Source organism: Polypterus senegalus, chromosome 7 (genome assembly GCF_016835505.1).
Source record: "Polypterus senegalus isolate Bchr_013 chromosome 7, ASM1683550v1, whole genome shotgun sequence".
NCBI classification, from domain to species: domain Eukaryota; kingdom Metazoa; phylum Chordata; class Cladistia; order Polypteriformes; family Polypteridae; genus Polypterus; species Polypterus senegalus.
In genome coordinates this window covers 26,289,891-26,310,964 of record NC_053160.1, presented here as the reverse complement: position 1 = coordinate 26,310,964, position 21,074 = coordinate 26,289,891, and the positions used below count along the sequence as shown (strand labels likewise).

The following is a 21,074-nucleotide window of genomic DNA, read 5'->3' as shown; positions in this document are numbered from 1 at the left end:
CTGAACTGGAGAGATTTTGTATGGAAGAATGGTCAAAAATACCTTCACCCAGAATCCAGATACTTATCGAAGGCTATAGGAGGCATCTAGAGGCTATTATTTGCAACTAAATATTGATGTAATATCTCTGTTGGGGTGCCCAAATTTATGCACCTGTCTAATTTTGTTATGATGCATATTGCATATTTTCTGTTAATCCAATAAACTTAATGTCACTGCTGAAATACTACTGTTTCCATAAGGCGTGTCATATATTAAAAGGAAGTTGCTACTTTGAAAGCTCAGCCAATGATAAACAAAAATCCAAAGAATTAATAGCGGTTCCCAAACTTTTTCATACGACTGTATGCCTACAGAAGTCATCCTGTCTTAATTTTGTTGTCATGTAATGATTTGGTTTCATAAAACCCTGGCTGTCCTGGCAATTTGTTAAACCTGTGACCAGCCTAGTTAAAGATTAAAGATGCCAGATAAAAGAAAATTCTCAAAAATGGTCCTTTTAACTTTGATGTAGATTAGCTTCCAGTTTGTCAAGATGTTTTGGATTAGTACTATTTAATATTCTTTATGTGTTTTGTATTTTCCTAAATGTAATTTCATTGGAGAAAACAGAAGCTGACATCATGTGCTTATTTTATAAAGCTGACTGTGTTTTTATTCGGTTATTATAATCTAGCAGTTGTCTAAAAATTGTTGAAGCTTTTTTTTTCTTTTGATCAGGTTAAAGTCAAAACTCAAAATATTATATATATAAAGGCATCCAAAAATACACGGAAGTGCTGCAATGCCTCACAGAATGATATGGCAAATGAAAAAATAGAAGTCATGCAGCAGATGAAGGGTAAACAGAACAAAATAAATAACCCTCCAGTTGATTTTCCTTAGGACTCTTACTCAATCTAGAGATGTAGGTTCCTAATAAACACAGAAGAAAACAAATATTTCTTTTTTGGTCTTCTATCATGTTGCATTTTAGTTGTCCTTTTGACTCAAATCTCAGTGAAAACGTGATCTGTTTATATGAAATCACAGTACCCATTATGTTACACATTGATATGTACTGTATGTGATGTATCTAGCAACAGCAATCATATTACAGCTTCTAGATTGGCAATATTACCATGTAAAGCAGAGAGTAACTGGAAGTAATAAGGTAATATTAAAACAGGCAGTATTACCATGTAAAGCTGAGAGTACCTGGAAAGAATAAGATAATATTAAAACAAACATAAATAAACAAAAACAGCTTTTAGAATGTCCCAGATGCCATGATAACAAGTTCAAAAGGTCCCACATCCATACACCGGGCCAACTGTAGTCAATATTCCTAATTTTCAATGCCTTTCAATAATATTCCTCTCACCTTTTACCGTTGTATTGGCTTCTGCCCTTTCTGCACTGAACTCATGCCTCTAACATGTCTTCTGTGTTTGAACAGTTCTAACTAAGAATTAAATTTTAAACCATGTCCTAAAATTACTTCTTATCTGTCCCTGGAATTCATTCTGTGGTCAGTAGAAACCACTTCCAACTCTCAAGACTGCCAAGCAACACTGCCCCCTGGTGGCTTCTGTTTCCACCACATACCTGATTCCTGGTTTACATTTTAAGAGCTGAGCACTCATAATGTACCTGAACTGCCTGTCCATTCCCATAAGAAGTAAGACCTTCATATTCCCTACCTGGTTCACCATGGCAGATTTTAGGACATGTCATGGCTTCCTGTGAATGCTCTGTGTATTTAGCTGGAGAGTTTCTACATCCACACAGTGCACAGCTGATTTAGAAGGCTAATATGATGCTCAAATTTGAAGTCTGGAGTACAAGTCAAAGGAGGTTATGCTTAAACTATACAGTGCATCACTGAGGCCTGATCTGGAGTACTATTTGCAATTTTGGTCTCTCTAGTTGCTTCAGAGAAAAGTGACCAGGCAGATTCCAGCTGCAAAGTAAGATTTATGAGGAACAGTCAAAGGAGCTGAACCTTTTTAGTTTAAATAAATTGTGATAATAAAGGTCACTGAGATTAAGAGGTGATAACATTGAATTGTTTAATATTATTAAGGGAATTATTATGGTGGATCCTGGCTGTTACTTTAAATAAATTCTTCAGCAAGAGAACTAAGGACACATATGGAAACTTGTTAGAGGTCAATTTCTCAGGTTTCCTCACAGAGATTCAGAGACACATGGAATAACTTACAAAGTAGTGTCGTACACATTAGGGATCTTCAAAACCTGATGTCATTTTGGAGAAATGGCAATGTTGCTGGCTGGATGGCCACTTCTTGTCAAGACTGTTGTAATGTTCTAAAAAAAGGCCATGTCACAAAATAATGTAATGTGGTGTATGTCATCACCTTCTCATGTTTTAGTTCGATAGAAGTTCAATCACAAATAGGCTCTTTGACTTTTCAGTGCATGTACAATTCAGCCTTGTTGACTGACTTTAACAGTCTGAAATTCCATATGATTTCCAACCTTAAAAAGTTTTTGACCACCTTAGGAAGAGTATATTGGGGCCCATACTCACAGTTACTTGTGCCACTGCTGCCTCACAGACCTCAACCCTACCTGAGTTTGACTTCTCTGTGGAGTTGCATGTTGTGTCCATGTTTCTGTAGGTTTCCAGTTCTCTCATATAGTTGAAAAAAGTACTGCAATTCTAAATTCTAACTTGAATAAGTAAGCTCTGTAGTTGAGGTACATGCTATCCCGGGTTTTTTTTTGTTTGCCTTTTCTGTATTTAGGCAGGAATTAGCTATGTCCCCCATCTGGTCATGTTTTATAAAAAGTGTGTTCAGAAAAGGATGAATTAATGGGCCTACCTTACCTAATATAAAGAAGTGTTTGGTGCTGCCCTATTGTTTTTACATAAGGACAGGTAGACCTTGTAAACTAATATATAAATAGCATTTTGAAATTGTGATGAAAACTTCAAAAATTCACATTCACAAATAACAAATAAGTGGTCTTTAGTGCCCTGTGTGCTGGATCTGAATGGGTGGATCTATCCAAGTCAACAAAATGGCCATTGCCATTTCTGCATCCATGCATTATATGGAGATGGATGGAGCTGTCTTAATCAAAAATGGTCTCCTGAGCAGGAAAGGAAGGATCAGTATAAACTAATGAAAAATTTATTCCATGTGTTGAATAGGGATTTAAGAGCCTGTGTAATCTAATTTTAAGAAAATAGCTTTTGCTAAACCCATGTGACGAAGAGTACTCAAAACCTTTGTGCTGTCAATGCATACCCCATTTTGGATGGTGCATATATTTTTCCATCCATGGAAAACTACTTTTATCCTTACTGATAAAGAAGGAAAATAATAAAAATATCTCCTCCTGTCATATAAGTCTATGAACATTACCTTATTTATTTGTTTTTGATTAATACATTAATAACTGGGTTATAGAGCAAAGCACAAATAGTACCTCTTGGCCCTTTACGATTGGCAGTAACAAAATTGGTTCAACTGCCTACTTGCTCTTTGCCTCATCCATCATGTTTTGCATTTGCATTCAAAGCAGTAGAGTGGATGTGAAACAAGCGTCTCTGTTTCTTTGAAAATGACTCATGTTTAAACAATTGTTTATGGTTAATAAAAACAAGATGATATAACCTTCAATTTAGTAATAAAGTGTGTCTAATAGAAATTCATCAGCTTCTTGGCCCAGCCTCATTTGATGTCATGTGCTGTTTACAGCTCCCTCTTGCCCTGTAATCAAGTCAGAGGAATGCACTGTGTGCTGGGACACGGCCATCATTCGATGGCAATCAGCAAACCTGGCTGCTGTGGAGTCTTTCACTCTGGAGTACTGCCGACAGTATGCCTGTGAGGGAGAAGGGCTCAGGTCAGTATGGCTAGTAATTGTATTCCTTCCATGTTTCATGTTAAAAATAATGCTAACTGGATCTCATTAGCTGCACATAACCTGTGCATATTACTGCTCTGCATGAACAGAGTAAGTGTATAAATAGTGCATTCAAAAAGTATTCAGACCCCTTCACTTTTTACATTCTTTATGTTGCAGCCTTGTGCTGAAATCTTTTAAATTATTATTTTTCCTTATCAAACAACACTCAATACCCCAGAATTACAAGTTGTAAACAGGATGTTAGAAAGTTTTGTGAATTTATTAAAATAGAAAACTGAAGTATCACATGGACAAAACAGTGAGACTGTTTGCTATGATACTTGCAATCTGGCACAGCTGTATCCTATTACGTTGATCACTGTTGAGATGTTTCTACACCTTATTTGGAGTCCGTCTGTGGTAAAGTCAATTGATGGCATATGATTAGGAAAGGCACAAGCCTTGTGTATAGAAGGCCCCACAGTTGAGCAAAAACCATGCCATGGGGTTGAAATAATTTCCTACAGAGCTTAGAAACAGGATTGTGTTGTGGTGCAGATGCAGAAAATGCCTGTAATATTGAAGGCTCATTCTAGCAGAGCTCCAGAGAAGCTTTGTAGAGATGGTAGAAACTTCCCAAAGGAAAACCATCACTGCAACTCTCCAGTAATTTGGGCTTTATGCAGAGTAGCAAGATGAAAGACTCTCCTCAGTAAAAGATTCATCAAAGCCCACTTGGAGTTTGCAAAAAGGAAATTGATGACTCTCAGAATCTGAAAACAAGATTCTCTAGTTTGAGGAAGCCAATATTTAATTCTTTGGTCTCAGTACTAAGAGTCATCTCTTGAGGAAACCAGGCATCACTCATCACCTGTGCAATACCATTCCAACAGTAAAGGACAGTGGTGGGGACATCATGCTTTGGGGTTGTTTTACAGCAGGAGGATCTGGGAAACTATTCAGAGTTTTGAGAAAGCTGAAGGGAGAAGAGCACTGAGATATCCTTAGTGGAATCCTGCGGGTGGCAGGCATTTTAGGATGAAGCCCTGGAGGTGTAGCCTTTGCAGCAGTGGATATATCCACTATTCACTACAAACTTTTTAACGAGTTGTACCCTGACTATATTCTCATTTGAGAATCACATCCAGCCCCCGCAAAACTAGGCTGCAGAGACTGTGTTTAACTTTGTTTACAAGGTTTATCCTCATTTGTATTTCAGGTCTATATCAGGAATTAGAAACTGTGAACAGAAGGTACTTTTGCAGCCAAATGAAAATTATCTTTTCTACCTTAAAGCAGTTAACTATGCTGGCTCTAGTGAACAAAGTGAAGCTGCTCTTATTTCTACAAAAGGTAAGGTCTATGTTAAATAATATCTGTATTACCTTATTGGAATGGAATGAAGTTGTATACAGAAGGCTATGTAGAGCTGAAAGTGTCTTGATCTTGAAATACTGACTACTGAAACACTTCTACCTGTAATCTTTGGTGACCGAGAATATTAAACATTACAACTCAAAATAAAGGGCAGAAAGAATGTTTGTAATGTGACTGTATTGGTACGAGGCTGAACTCATTTGAGCAATATAAAAATGAGCCATAAAATGTGTCATTTAAATAAAGACTAGAACTAGCAATGGAGATATGACATTAAATTGCAAGGTTTCTCTCTTGGCTTGTTGAATGCCTCCTAGATAATACAAGTGGTAATCCATTCATCTATACATTCATCATTCATCTGAACTCTGTTTGTGGGGTTCAAGGATCCAGCAGGCCTGCCATAACAGCACCAGGCACAATTCAGGAACTGTTATATCTTGGGTATCATAACATTTAAAAAGAGAATAACACTATTACATTATCAGTGTTCGATAAAGCAGATGACAACAGCTGATGCACTAAGGTATTTGTTCCTTGCCAACACTTACATAACACAACTACCCAGATAACTAAGAGATACACATCTAAGCACAGCAACCAAATGGAAAACATTTTGACTTATACATGGCGTATTTAAAAATAAAAGCTGTCTCATAAAATATTTTATAGGAACCAACCCATTAGAGCATACTCCCACACTAACCAATGCCAGTACAATTTTGAGACCAGTCAACCTAATCTGTACATATTTGGGAGGAAGCCGATACAAACAAAAAGAGAACAGTCAGTCTCCACACAGATGATGATCATACTTAGATTTGATCCCATACTTCTTTAACCCCCCTCTGACCTTGCATTGGATCAATCAAATCCGTAAAATAACTAAATGAATTAATGTTTGCTATTTAAACTTTAATCCAAAAATGTATTTTGTCCTTTCAAACAGGAACTAGGTTTCACTTCCTTAAGGAAACTGCAAACTCGGCTCTTGCACTTTCAGAAGATAACAAGATGGTTTTCTACCATGAACAGACATTCAAACAAAGAGCTAACCTTAATGAGTAAGTGACTATTAATGTAAAGTAATTTCCACATTTTTTAATTATCTATTTATAAATTATATTGAGATGGGATGTGCTAAAGGGAGGTGGAACAAAAGAATGGTTCCACCAAATAAGAACATGTCTTCTCCAGTGCAGAGTGGAGGCTCAGGTTGTTTTATGCTAATTATTTTTTTGTGGTACGTTATTCCTGGTAGTAATTATTTACATTTTGGTGGACTTTTAAGGAGAATTTTGCCATTGATATGATTAACCCCCTAAGCATTATTTTCACACCAGGAAAAATGAGCCAAAAATGTTTTTTGTCAACGAGAAAATTTTTTATTACATGTAACTGGCACTTGTAAATACCAAAACGTCCCATAAAGTAAAGAAAAGATGTGTCTTGTTCACTGCTGTACTTATGCAGCTTTACTACACGTCCTTCATGTGATATGTTTTGAAACAGTTACCAATGCATAGTCAAATATTGCAATCAGGACAACAGAGGCGCATTTCTCTGTGCACTTTTCTTACAATATGTTATTCGTTTCTTGAAAATGAGAGGGTAGAATGCTGGTTCCTGATCCGCACTATCGACATACCTGTTGTGTTATTGTGGCTATCACAGCAAAAGGCTTAGTGACTTCCACATTTCCCCTGACGTGAGCATTGACAGTTGTGCATTATGAACAGTGCTTAAGGGATTACCATGTTTCTTGTCCTTGCAGTTAATGGAAATTATTTGGCCTTCTTGTCACGCAGCTATTGTCACACCATGATGAAGCTTCATGAAACTAAATTCACTGGGTATATCATGGCGGTTTGGTTGTTCAGTGCTGTATGCATGAGTTTCACTATCTGTAGCAATATCTAATTACCAATTCATATACTCAGCAATACCGTGAGATTTGAGCAATTGTTCAATTTCAGTTTGTGCTAAAACTGCCTTTACTGTTTTTTTGTTTGTCATTGTGTTTTTCATTAGATACACCTTCCCCAATATGAATAATAATGAGTTACCTTACAGTTACCACAGAGTGACATGAGGCATAGAAATATTAATGTTTTTTGCAACATGGTGTTATTTCACACGCTAGATGACAGCAGAACAATGTCCTAAGAGTTGTGTGGGTGTAACACTATAAAGCATATCATTACACATTGTCCTGAGTCAGACTGGGTTTAAAAGCAATTGCATAGAATTAAGAGCCTGAGTCACACTCAGGCCTGAATCTCACTAAGGAGATTAAGAGTGACAACAGCAGCAACTCTCTGAGCTACAGTATGTGCTGACATCACTGCAGTGTGTTAGTGTACAAGCCTGTTGGCCAATAAAGCTACGGTGGCTATCTAACATGTAAAACGTAATGTGTGTTTGTGTGAATGTGTTTGCCTGTTATGCAAATCCACACCATTGAACCTATCTCTGCCAAATTTTACTCAGACTCCCTATTTGTACAGTGGAACATCATAAGTTATATTTAATTCCAAAATTTAGTTGGTGGAACCCTGCTATTCTATCATAAGTAAGAACGTTATACATGAAAATTGATTAAAATTGCTGTGGCTTCTATTTGTATGGAATGATTACAATAAAATCTATAAAATTAAAAAAGAAATTGCTGTGGGAGAAGAAAGAATACAAATAATTTGGAAAAATTTGACTAGGAAAAGTTTAGTGACTGACTTTCAGTATCATATATTTGCAGAGCTTCAGCACTGTGGTGGCATCAGTGCAGTTTTAGGATGGAAGTTAGGTTAGGGGTCAGTATGGATAGGGTTCAGTATGAATGGTATCCACATTCTTTGTGGCATAAACTTTACACCTAATTTAACACATGTATTGCTCTGCTATTGACATTTAATGTCTGGTTTTCTGTCCACATATTAGTTTTGTTTAGTATATACGAATGTCTACTGTAAAAAATTGCATTGATGTCATGTCCTAAGACTGCAAATACATTAAGGTGTTGCGGCTCTTTTCTCATAGGATTTAGTGTGCTTCCTGTTTTTATGATTTGGTGTTTGAATTCTGGTTTTGACCTTGTCTGTTTAAAATGACCATTAGTTTCTCTAGTATCACAATATCTGCCTTTCAATTTATATTCGTTATGTGACCTTATTCCGGCTGGACAATGGACATATCCTTAAGGTCACGATATTTAGTTGGCTATGAAGAATAATGGATGACAAAATCCTGTGTCTCCTGTTCTTCTAAATTTCATGATTTTCCTTTCATTCATTCATTTTCTAACAGAATATACTTTACATAGATATGTTTAAGAAGCTCTTTATAAGACAATACAATTACTCATTTGATTTGATCAAGCTCCTTATGTCCTAGCTATTCACCTATTACCTGAAATGCTTAATTACAAAACTTTGCCCTTTTCGTGCAAGCTTTGTGTTGTGTTGCCTGTTAATGTTTATGGTGTTCACTTTCAGCCTTTTAAGTAATTTGGACCATTTTTAAGCAGAGTGTGTTCACACCTTTGGTTAAATTTGATGTTCCTGCTGAGGATGGTTACTTGATCTTTGTGCGCCTGTTTGAGAACTATGTTTTGTTTTGGTTCTTATATAAAGATTGTACTGTAAAAATTGTAAGTTCCCCAATATTTCATATAGCTGCTTTTAAAAAGTTATTGGAATCCTCACTTAAGCTACATAGAAAGCTAGATTCCTGAGATCCTTTGTGGGGAAAAATATGTTCTGGTTTCCATTTGCACAGATGTTCCTTTAAGTTCCACCAGTTGTCCTGAAGAACATAATTAACCTTTTAAAGTAAAGAGATCCAGAAGTTGCCTTTGCAAGTTATGAAGAGCTGGGCTTTGTCCCCCATATTGTCATCACTGATCAAGGACAACAAAATGCAGCTCCTTAAGATTTTCAGGGTGAGATTTTGAGTCTAGAAATGTACTTGGGTGTTCTTCTCTGCAGTGGGCCTTTTGTAATGTATATTTTAATGAAGAATATGTTGAAATGTTTTTTCACAATTTTAACTACATTTTTTTCTGAATGATATTCCTTCAATGTAAATCAGGTCATCTTAGAAGCAATTCACTTTTAATTCTTCCTGTCTGTTTAGTTGTTTAGGGATATTAGGAGAATTGCTACCCCCACGAGGATTTCACTATTGGGAAACAGCAGTGGGAGGCAGTGAAGCATACCGGATTGGAGTGGCATATCCTTCAGCTCCAAGAGACACCCCACTGGGACAGAACAGTTCTTCATGGTGTATCCACTGCTACCCCTTATCAAAAAGGTTAGCCAACCTCTTATTTTTTGGTTTGTTATTATTGTTATTGCAGCTTTTGATTGAAGATCCAAAGAAAAAGAATATTGCTATCACAGTAAGCATGCTAATATCAAAATTCCATATGTATTTAGAAATTTGCAAATTGGGATGAACCAAATATGTATTTGATCCAGCACGTGGTCACATCATGAAAATCCCACACAAAACATACAAAACTTTTATACAGTAAGCAGCCTCTTTATTAGGTCCACCTGTCCTTTCAATGTAATAGACTACTCTGCCTACTTTAGTATCAGCCTGTCAGTTTTAAATATAATGTATAATGTGCCATTCATGGAGCAAATAGGTAGAATTTAAAATTTATGTGACGTTTAACAAAATTGCCACACGTCACATCAAGAGTACTTTATGAAAAGCAACCAGGATGTTGTTCACCTATAGAGTCATGTGTGTACAAACAATGAGCCACCACCTTAACGCCATCCATTTACTTGCTAATAGCCTGAACGTCAGCTCTATTTAGGTTACCTCAAATTACATATCTGCCGTCTTTAGGCCCGTAAATATTTGTTAATAATGTTCACTTGGGAATGTTTGATGTGCATTTACAACATAGTGTCAATGTTACTGCGTGCTCCAGAAGTGCGATTGCAGTGAGAAGATGCCCCAGCTGTACGCATCACTCTTGATGTGTAAGATTTGATCGTCGATCACAAAAGGCATTCATTTCTCACCAACTTCATATGTAGCTGATTTGATCTACCAGATCACAAGTGAATGTACACCTTTTTTATATGGTCAACAGCTATCCAATCTGATTGTGAGAGAGAAAAAGAGGCTCTGAGGCTGAATCAGGTGCTACGATTAGTTTGATTGACTGGTACTTCTGTGAGTTGTTTTATGCACACTTATACTTTAATATTGAGATTGCTTAATTACTAGTTGAAATTTCCCATAATGCACAGTATTTCTTTATGCTAGATCAGTCCCGTATCCCATCACTTCCTACCTTACATGATTTGCTCTAGGGTTCGTTTGGAATCACACTGACACCACAGTTTCCAGTGGGTCATGGTACAGTTGTTTTGGTGTGCACTACAGTGCGATAGGCATGCTCACCTCTGCCTAAACAAACTAGACTATGGTGACAGCCGCTCCAGAGTTCAAAAAGAAATAAAAGAAATGAAAAACAAACAAAAACCCTCCAAACTGGGAGCTTATACTCCTGGAAAATGAACTTTTTTTGTTGCTGCTCTAAAGGGATGCCCCTTTACCAGGAATTCACAAGTACTCTTCCTCGGTGCAGTGCAATGCCATTCACTCAATAACACTGTTTCACTCTTTATTAAATTTGTTTTGTGCTGCCCTCATAGACTATGCAAATGGCATAGGCTGTCCCCCTTCCAGACTTGAATCAGTGACCTCTCACTGAATGACTGTATAGTCAAAAAATAAACTGTCAGTCCTTACCTTACATCCTGTATGTTGTTCGTAAGTTATACAGACAGAGAACTCCACACCAGTGGATTCTTTCCATGTGCAGCCAAACGCATCTTGCCAAATAAAGTATGTCAGAAAGCAGTAAGATGTGTTGTGTCGTGTTACGTTACACTAGAGCTTCTGATCACTCCAAAATGACCATGAGATGGCACACTAGTGGTTACATTATGATCTTTGTTGAAGCACTATACACACAAATCAAATCTTTACCAATTTTATAAGTTGTCATTCATTCCTTTCTTTTCCCCCCAGTCACAGGTTTGAGTTCCTTCACAACATGTCACAGGCTGACATCCAGGTTGTCAATGTGCCAAGCACCATTGGGACTCTGCTTGACTACGTGAATGGCCGGCTACTCTTCTTCAATGCACAGACTGGACAGTTGCTCTACTCATGTCGGCACATTTTCACAGAACCGTGCCACCCTGCTTTTGCACTGGAGAAACCTGGCACTCTGAGTCTGTGCTCTGGCACTGAAACGCCAGACATCGTAAAGCACAGTTAACAACCCATGTGAATCTCTGGCTCTCCAAAGGTGTTGAAATTCTTTCACATAGTGTGGCTTGAAAAATAAGCTCTTATGGTACTAGTGGTCTGCCTCCTCAGCAAATAAAGAATGACGGAGTACACGTGGTAAAGCTCATGGTTAACTGTGTGCATGTTCCTGATTTGCGATGCCCTGATGCATTTGGGGATGGGGATTTTTTTGAGGTTTAAAGCAGCATTTCACAAGCTTCTTCTGAGGAAAGCTTTATATAAGCTTTATATTTAAAAAGTAGCAAGGTTTTTATTGTGTTTTCCAATGTCAGTGATCTTGGGAGCCTACAGAGGGAATCCAGGTAGTAATCTATAATCCACTGTATAAACCGTCATTATATTTTTCTCTCTCAATGAAACATTTCTTGTGTTGGCAGCAGTATATATCGTGTGAAGGACACAGTTGGGAATGCTTGTTTTCCACATGTATATTTGTATCAAACCAAATTTATAGGTTTTGCCCCAAGGGTAAGGCAGGTTAAATGTCTTTCAGCTGGCGTCTGCTTTTGCCACTTTGCCAAAGACTGGAAAAATTTCTATATAAGCAGTTTAAAGAAGTTTGTAAATGCTATCAGTAAAACACACTCCAAGTATTAAGTTTAAATATTCCAATGGAAGAACAAGTTTACGTTGTGCTCAAGTCTTATGATGAGTTTTAATTCCAAGGCAAGCAGATTTTATTTTCGATAGCTTCATTCCCAGGGTGCTTACAAGCAAACATACTAACCTTATTTTATATAGAACCTTTCTGTATTGAATAACGCATCCCATAATGGTTTACATGTACAGAGCTTGAGTAAAATTGCTTACAAATAAGACATTTAAATGGAATTGTTCGGGATTGAGACAAAGATGCTGTGGGTTGAAGCACAAGGACTGGCACACTGGAGCACTGGCTGCATACATGACTGGCTCAGGGTCGTCATGCAAATCAGGGCTGGGGCTTGAACTGTCAACTGTGTGGGTTGCAGAGTTAATGTTATTTTTTTCTAATGTCTTTCTGTAGAACTGTGATTTACTTTGATGAAATAATTATTTTCATATTGCCTCAGGTAGAGCATTGGCAGATTACTACTTTATGAAGGCCATTGTCTCTGTGGCAACCATCAAACACCTAGAATAATGCCAATAATGCCATCAAAATGCCTATTTATTGGAAATAACACAATGAGGGAATTAACAAATGAACACAAAGTAAACACAAGCAGATCTCTTCCAGAATGGGTCTTGAACCCCAGTCTACCTGGCGGGATTGCTGCCACACTTCCCTGTGTAAAAAGTACCACCAAACACTCCCTTTTCTTCTCTTGATTCCAGACACAGCGAGATTTCTGTAGTGAGAAAATATGAATCCTCTTCCACCGTCCATAAACCCATTTCTTGGATATGAGGTGATTCATCTTTTGTTAAAGGGTCACTCATTTAGAACAGCCTTAAGTGGTACTTAGTGACCCAGCACCAGGCATCTTTCATACTCTGTATTCTCTGAAAGGAACAACATGGCAGTTTTGAAAAGCACCGGCTGACCCTTCCTTTTAAAAGACAACCTTGTCCCATGCAGTGACCATGTGAACTTTTCTGTTGCCCAGAACTTCTTGTAATCGCATCTCAAACCTCTTTGAACCCCACAGCCTCATTTAGTAGAGATGCGGGCATCCCTGGCATTTTCTGGGTTAATTGTTTCATCCAGGATGCAACTTCCTCAACACTACTGATGCAGTTCATCCTACAAGGTCTGCCACCTGCTAAGCACACCTTACCTTCTCACGCCGAGTCATCCTTTTGCCAGTGTGTCTCTACCTCTTTATCTCTTGAAGCTCACTCATAGGATGTTCTCCTGTTCTTTTAACCTTCTGCTCTTGACTTGGACATTACATGGATATACTTTAATGATTAGGGGGGCTTACATTAACTTGTGGCGTTGATTCCTTAGGTTGTGCAGAGAGCCTAATAATATATTGCCATTGGCTCTCTTTTACAGGCACTGGTTGAGTTTAATGTTTTTTGTATTATTATACTAGACAGGGTACCATCAAGATCATCAGGCCTGTTACACTTATGTCAGACTAAGCAACCAATGATTTACCAGAGCCTGATGCATAAAACATTAGTTAGGATGGCATTGGTGATGCCCAGATTCATTAAGGTACTTAAAAGTATGCTTTATATAAAAGAACTTTAAACCTCCCAGGTTTCAGTCCTTTTCATGTTATCTGCAACACACATCATGTTTTTCTGTTCTATTTGCCATTTGTATCAGTTCCTTTGATTTTGTGCCAGTGCTCACAGTACATACAAGATTTGTGCCACAACTGTTAGAAGATCCCAACATGCACAGTGGCCTTTGAATGTATATATCTGCAGAGCACCATAGAGCTAAATATTGTTTTCAAAGTATCTTTTAAAATTAATTATTGTTTTTGAATTACAGTTGTGTTTCATAATCAGTGAGTCTCTATAGTCAGATAGCACAACTACTATGACAGTACACAATGAGCAAAAAACGGGAAGATGTAGAAGGTACTGCTCAGACATCTCTGAGCTCAAGTTGGGCTACTTGATAATATCTTTGCCTCATCCTGATTTGAGAGGATTGATGGTCAATACAGGGCCTCTGAAAGGTATTCATATTTTATTGTTATCCAACTTTGAATCACAGTGGATTTAATTTGACTTTTTTGGCATTGATCAATAGAAAAACACTCCTTAATGTCAAATTGAAAACAGATCTCTGCAAAAAGGTCTACATTAATTACAAATATAAAACACAAAATAATTGATTACACTTAAGTTTAGGTACTGCAGAAATGCACCTATTAGTCATTTACTCTTATGCAGCAAGACCTTATAAAAGGCTTCTTTTAGTCTTCATATCAGTTATAAAACATTAATAAAATGTCTATTCATCTTTTTGCAGTGTGGCATATTGATATATGATAAAATTATTTGTTAATATGAAGGATTCACAGGTCTTATACTAAGTATGTGATATCAAGAGAAACGTGTCTCAGTTAAACCACCTCAGACCATTCCAAAGTGAAGTGTGACATTACAGAGATGAATAAACACTTTACTGATGCTTTGTAAGTGTTATGAAGACTCAAAGAAGTGTTATGATTTTGTTACATGTTAGTAAATGTACAGTATAATAAGTATATTTTCACAGTACCTAAACCAAAGTGTTTCCAAATAACTGATAGCATAAGTACTCTGCATTTTCAAGTCAGTATTTAGTAGACACAACGGTGACAGCCTTGAGTCTGTCTTCACAGGCCTCTCTGTATCAGCTTTGCACATCTGGATAACACATCTGGATTACAAGGGGGTCATTCGTGAGCAGCCTTTTTCAAGTCCAGTCACCAATTCTCAATTGGATTGAGGTCTGAATTCTGATTCGGCCACTCAGAGCCATTCACATTGTTGTCTTTAAACCATTCCTGGGTAGCTTTGGCTTTAAGCTAGGCATCATTGTCCTACTTGAAAACAAATCTTCTCGGGTTTCTTGCAGAGTTCATCAGGTTTTTTCCTCCAAGATTTCCCTGTATTTTACTGTATTCATTTTACTGTCTATCCTTTGTTTCATGGTAGGGTGGTGTGTTTTTGATAATGTGCAGTATTTGGCTTACTCCAAACATGATGTTTAGTGTAATGGCTGAAAAGCTCAATTGTGGTCTCCCCAGACCCTAGAACCTCCTAGCCGATTCCAGTGTCTACCCCCGTCCCCTGAGCCTACTGTTAAACTGTGTTTTTTTACTTTCTCGTATATGAAGTATAGAGAAAGAATTGTAATCATCCAAAGATTCAATGTTGAGATTCTGATAAATCTCGACGCTTTTAGACCTCCCCGAGTCCGAAAATACAATTTTTGGAATTATGTCTGTTTGTCTGTCTGCCTGTGTGTGTGTGTGTGTGTGTGTGTGTGCATGTAAACACAATAACTTGAGTATGCTTTCATATAGGTCAACTAAATTTTGCACACAAGTATTAGGTACAAAACATAGATTTCTATCAACTTTTGGGTTATTTTCGTTAACTAGTTTACCTTTTTTGTATTTAACATTAACTTTCTCTTTGTCATTCTCCAATAAAGCTGTGATAAGTGAAGTTCCCAGGTAACAATTGTTATCTGCACAGCCTTTCCAATTCTACATCGCTGTAGCATGTAACTCCTTCACAGTTCTCTTAGGTCTGTTACTGGTCTGACTCACTAGTATTCTTCTTGCACAATCACTCATTTTTTGTGGACAGGCAGCTCTAGCAACTGTGCCATACTCTTCATTTTTTAATGACCGATTTAACTGAACACTAAGAGTGGAGTGGTGGCTCTGAGGCTAGGGATCTGCAGCAGCAATCAAGAGGTTTGAATACTGTAAATGGCAGAGGTGACTCTACTCCATTGGGCCCTTGAGCAAGGCCCTTAACCTGTAACTGCTTCATCCTGGGTATGACATTAATCTACACCCAACTCTGCAAGCAGGTCATCCAATTTACAGGGAAAACTTGGGGATTGGCAATCCAACCAATTGGACCGCAATCCAGGTATTCTGTTGTGTGGTAGGTGTGTGCTATCAGCACATGCTCCCAACAAGGGATATTCAATGACTTGGAGATCTCTTAGCTTTTGCTTTTCAATCACCTTTTCATTGAGTTGCTTGGAATGTCAGTTTGCCTTCATTATGTAGGTTAGGCCACCTTACTGACACACAACAGGTTGAAACTTGCAGATAAGGTGCATTTATAATACAATAAATGGAAACCCCAGATAGGTGATCTCCACTGAACTAATGCTATGACTTCTAAAGCCAACTGGCTTTAACAGTGAGGATTTAGGGGTGTCATGGTAAAGGAGGTGAATACTGAAGCAATTAGTTATTTTGTGTTTTATATTTGTGATTAATTTAGACTACTTTGCAGAGATCTGTTTTTACTGTGGCATGAAATCGTCTTTTTTCTTTAGATCAGTGTTAAAAACACCAAATTAAATCCGCTTTTTCAGTGTATAACAATAAAATGTGAAAACCTAAGTGTGTTAGGGGTACTTTTTGTAGGTAGACTGTATGTCGAATGTGTTTATGAGAAGGTTTTCCTATTGCTTACATCAATCTACTTAAAGCCAAACTGGTTCAATCCTCCCAGGTAAATTATTAATTAATTCTTTACTGAAGTTCTTACTGAAATGGGTACTGTCAGCAGTGTTTACTGTATCAACACACCTTTTGTGTGTCTGGATTGTTTATTTATTTCTTTAAACACCTGTAAAAATGATTTTTTTGTGCTTTATATGCTAGTTTTATCAAATACATTATATTACATAACAGTTGCTAATGAATAAAAGATGATACTGTGAATGAAGTTTGTATAGTTAGCTTTTGACTTTTGTCTGAAGGGTAGCTGGTGTTTTCCTAAAGCCCAAGAGGCTGGGTTCAGATGCGGGCCTAGTCACAAACAGTGTGTACTTTACATATTCTCCCTATTCCTGGTGGGGTTTTCCCCAGGTATTGCAGTTTTCCTTGTACATACCAAAGTCATGTGTAGGGTCTGATGATGGAGTGGCATCTCATCCCAGGTTGGTTTTAAATCTGGGATGGGGTGCCAGCATCCTTGACTCTCCTTGAGACTCTAAAATCAGAATCTGAATAAGTTTTGACTCTCCACATATATTTGCATGACAAACATACACACAATAGGCAAGTACATACCTGAATTAAATACAAAACATGGAATGTAAACATATGATCACATAGTGCAAGTCAGCGTAGGAAATACTGAATGAATGCAGAATTTGCAAGACATTGGGAGAGGGGGAGGAGGGAGGGGGAGAGGCTTGGAGCCGAGCCCAGCCATTGGAAGTTGCATTAATCATTCATCAGGTTGATGGCCTCTTAAAAGAAACTGTACTTATATCTGCTTGTTCTGGCAGTTCAATTCATAATACCTGGTGGATAGGAGAAGTTCAGAGAGGCTGGATGTGAGGGGTTGGTGATGATTTTCTCTGCCTGTTTCATTTTCATTCCTGTCCTATAAGGTGAGAAGAATGGTGCCAGTGATTTTTCTTCAGACCTGACTATATGTTGTAGCCAGTTCTTGTCATATTTAGTTGCTAATTCAAAACCACACTGTGGTGGATAAGCTAGGAACAGACTCGAGAATTGCTGTGTTTCTAGAACTACAGTAAATCAGCAGCTCCTGTGGTAGATTGAACTCCCTCAGGTGTCGGTGGAAGTACATCTGTTACTGTACCTTTTTTATGATGGAGTGTACATTGGTCTTCCATTTCAAGTCCCGTAAGAGTGTGGATCCCAGAACCTTGAAGGCTTCCACAACTGATATTATTAAATATGGAGAGGACCTTGTTTCTCCTGAGGTCCACTGTTCTTTCCGCAGTTTTGAATTTGTTTGTCTCCAGATTGTTCTAACCTCAGCAAAGGGTCAGCTGCTCAACCTTCTGTTAGTATGAAGACCTGGCCCAATCCTGATGAGTCCAATGATGGTTTTTCCATTAGCATATTTGAGGATTTTGACAAGGAGTACTTGGAGGTGCAGTCATCAGTATAGAGAAAGAAGAGCAGTGGGGAGAGCACACATCCCAGGGGGCACCAGTCCTGATTGTACAGTAGCTACAGGTGAGTTTCCCCAATTTACCTGATTTTTCCTATTTGACAAGAAATTAGTAATTCACTGACAGGTGGAGTCAGGGACAGAAAGCTGGATGAGTTCAAAGTGGAGGAATTCTGTGTTGGTCACTGAGTTGTCAAGGTGTTGAGACATGTAGTACACACCCCTATTGCTCTGTTACTCACTAGACAAACTAATGGGAGACCAACAAGGGAGCACTGAGCTAACACCAGCATCTCAAAGTTTTTCATGACCACAAATGTCAAAGCAACAGGTCTGTCTTCATTCTGTTCTATTATGTGGGATTTATTTGGAATTGGTATGATTGTGGCTTGTTTGAACCAGAGGAGAACTTCACACTATGGTAATGATTTGATGATGATCCGGACTCACCAGTTGTGTACATTTTTAAATGAATAAAAGGATGTTTTAAAGACCCGTATGATAGACTGGCCTCCAGTTTTGGGACCTGTCCTCTGCCTGATGATTTTGTGGTTATGTGATAGAAGAAGATGGATCAAAAAATGGATGTTACTATCAAAATGTGTTGGGTGTTGGGCTTGTTCAGAGGTGACTGGAGAATAAATGTCATTAGTGTGGAGCCTGCTTGAATATAAAGATTGATCAAGAAACACAGCACTTGATCAAGTGTACTTTTAAAGCCATGGTCAGAGACTAGTGAGACGAGCACTGGTGTACTGATCAGAGTTTGGTAAACTAAAACAGCCAAATCAAAACTGTTAAAACATTATGTGAGCACCGGTCCATCCGTAAATGGCTTTATCTTTTGTTTTTCCTTTTTGAATGCTCAAAAATTTGTGATGTTGTTCCTTTATTTACACAACATTCAGATGCTAACTGGTACTTGGTGTAGGCTTAAAAGATAAAGGATGTCAAGGTTATTTTTTTCACATTAATTTGCCATAGAACATTGTATGCTTACGTGAAGCATTTTGTTATACATTTGAAAAATACCGTATCTGCTCTTGCAGTCTAAAATGGGCTCTAGTGGGCACCAGTCTAAATGTAAAAACAAAAACAGTAAAACATAATAAATGTGGCCATTTTCAAGCTAGGGATGTTTTTGAATTTTAATCCATGACTTGAGAAGCCTCTCACACAATAAAATTAAGTGTCTATGTGGATTTTGAAAGGACAAAAAGACAGTGAGATTCTGCCATTTTAAAAGAGGTCTTGCCGTTCTCTTCACCTCATTGCTGGTCTCTTTTCAGGCCCACACAATGTCTTCTGTAGCTCTTTTTGTGGACGCTGCGATTGCTGCTGTTCTTTCTAGGGAGCCAATTATTTATGGTAAGGTTTTTCTCAGAGTTAAACAAGAAGCTAGTTTACACCAGCAAAACAGCTGACTATGAAGAAGAAGAAGGACAATGTCATGCCGAACAACCTGAGACACGTGTGGCTGGGTGCTGTTTTACTTTCTTATTTAAACGCCAACTGAATCCACAATGGACCGTGTAAAGAGGAAAGTATCCCTGCCTCAGGAAAAAGTGAGCCATTGATCTGTGATAAAATGTGTGACTTCTGATTTCTGCTTGTTGTTATAAACAACTGAAATCGTAACCTTTGTCGCTTCAAAGTGGACATATTGCTTATGTTTTAAGACTTCTGTTTTCACGTTTAGGCCACTGGATCATTCTAAACTACGAGGATGATACAGTATTTTTAAAAGTGTACTAAATGCTACCTTGTGAAAGTATTCCTTGAAATACCATATCTGTCCTGTAAATAGCCATATGCTGTAACGTCACACATTGGGCAGCATATGGCTGATGTGCCAGCAACATGTAGCATCACAGCAACAAAAGAGTAGTGCCCATGAGAAACATGAAAAACAAAAACAACACAGAAAATGAAACTTTTTAAATTTAAAATTTAAATTGTGACAATTAAGCTGCGTTTAAGTGGTATTGTACAAAATGGAAATTTCTTGTGCTCTATGAGTTTGGAGATCCCAGTTGGAAAATTCAGAGAAAACAAGGGTCTCGAAATTCTCTGTGTTGATGTAATTCTGACCTTTCACCAAGTCTACATTTACAATAAGAAAACATAACCTTGTTAGTTTGAAATTACATTTTCATGATTAAATTGCATTTAGAGCATTTTAATGTCTCATTTGCTTTATATTTTTACCAAAAAATACAGTTTTATCTTCAATTGCTTATTTTTTTGGAAATCCAAGAAACAAATCAACAGTGACCTTGAGTTTCTCCCAAAGGCCTGACTGGAAACTTGCATAAACACACACAAGTGGGAAGGTGTAACATCTCAAAATGGAGATGTGAAAGCTCTGACAGCACATGAACACATCATTAGACTGCATGACGTCAGAGGACTTGAGACCCACTACACAGCTTGGTCAGGACAGGGCACCTTATTATAACCTTCCCTACTGGTTCAGAATACTACGCAAATTCCCAAAACTATATACACAAAACCCATCACCAAATTCTGCATTCTTGGAATGTTAAACACATAAGGAAAAATTCACTATTAGCTGAAAAAAGGTCCACACACAGAGACCTCGAAACTGAATAATTCAGTTAGCATTACACACAAAGCATGGTAGTTTACTCGTAAAGAGAGAGTTTGGAGTGTGAGCTGATTACAACATGTTGCAACACCCACCACACAATAGATTGGTCGGATTGGGACACAAGTGCCACCTCAGGACCACACTGGAACAGTTTGAGGTTTTTTATGGTGGCTGGAGTGCCGATCCTGCCATCAACCTCCAAGTTCTCCCTGTAAGTTTGAGGACCTCCTTGCAGGACTGGATGCAGGTTAACGTCATCCCCAGGATGAAGCGATTACACATTAAGGGCCTTGCTCAAGGCCCCAATGGAGTAGAATTACTTCTGGTG

General features: G+C 37.9%; 1 protein-coding gene across 1 annotated transcript in view; it reads left to right on the top strand.

Moving 5' to 3' along the window:
* The window catches only part of cmya5 (cardiomyopathy associated 5), a 75,122-nt gene extending 61,055 nt beyond the window's left edge, over window positions 1-14,067 (top strand). The window contains exons 9-13 of the mRNA XM_039758375.1: window positions 3,711-3,858; window positions 5,081-5,214; window positions 6,188-6,302; window positions 9,370-9,546; window positions 11,293-14,067. Of these exons, the coding sequence (XP_039614309.1) occupies window positions 3,711-3,858; window positions 5,081-5,214; window positions 6,188-6,302; window positions 9,370-9,546; window positions 11,293-11,545 (827 nt within the window). The 3' untranslated portion in view covers window positions 11,546-14,067. The remainder of the gene's footprint in view (window positions 1-3,710; window positions 3,859-5,080; window positions 5,215-6,187; window positions 6,303-9,369; window positions 9,547-11,292) is intronic.
* The last annotated feature ends 7,007 nt before the right edge of the window (window positions 14,068-21,074 follow it).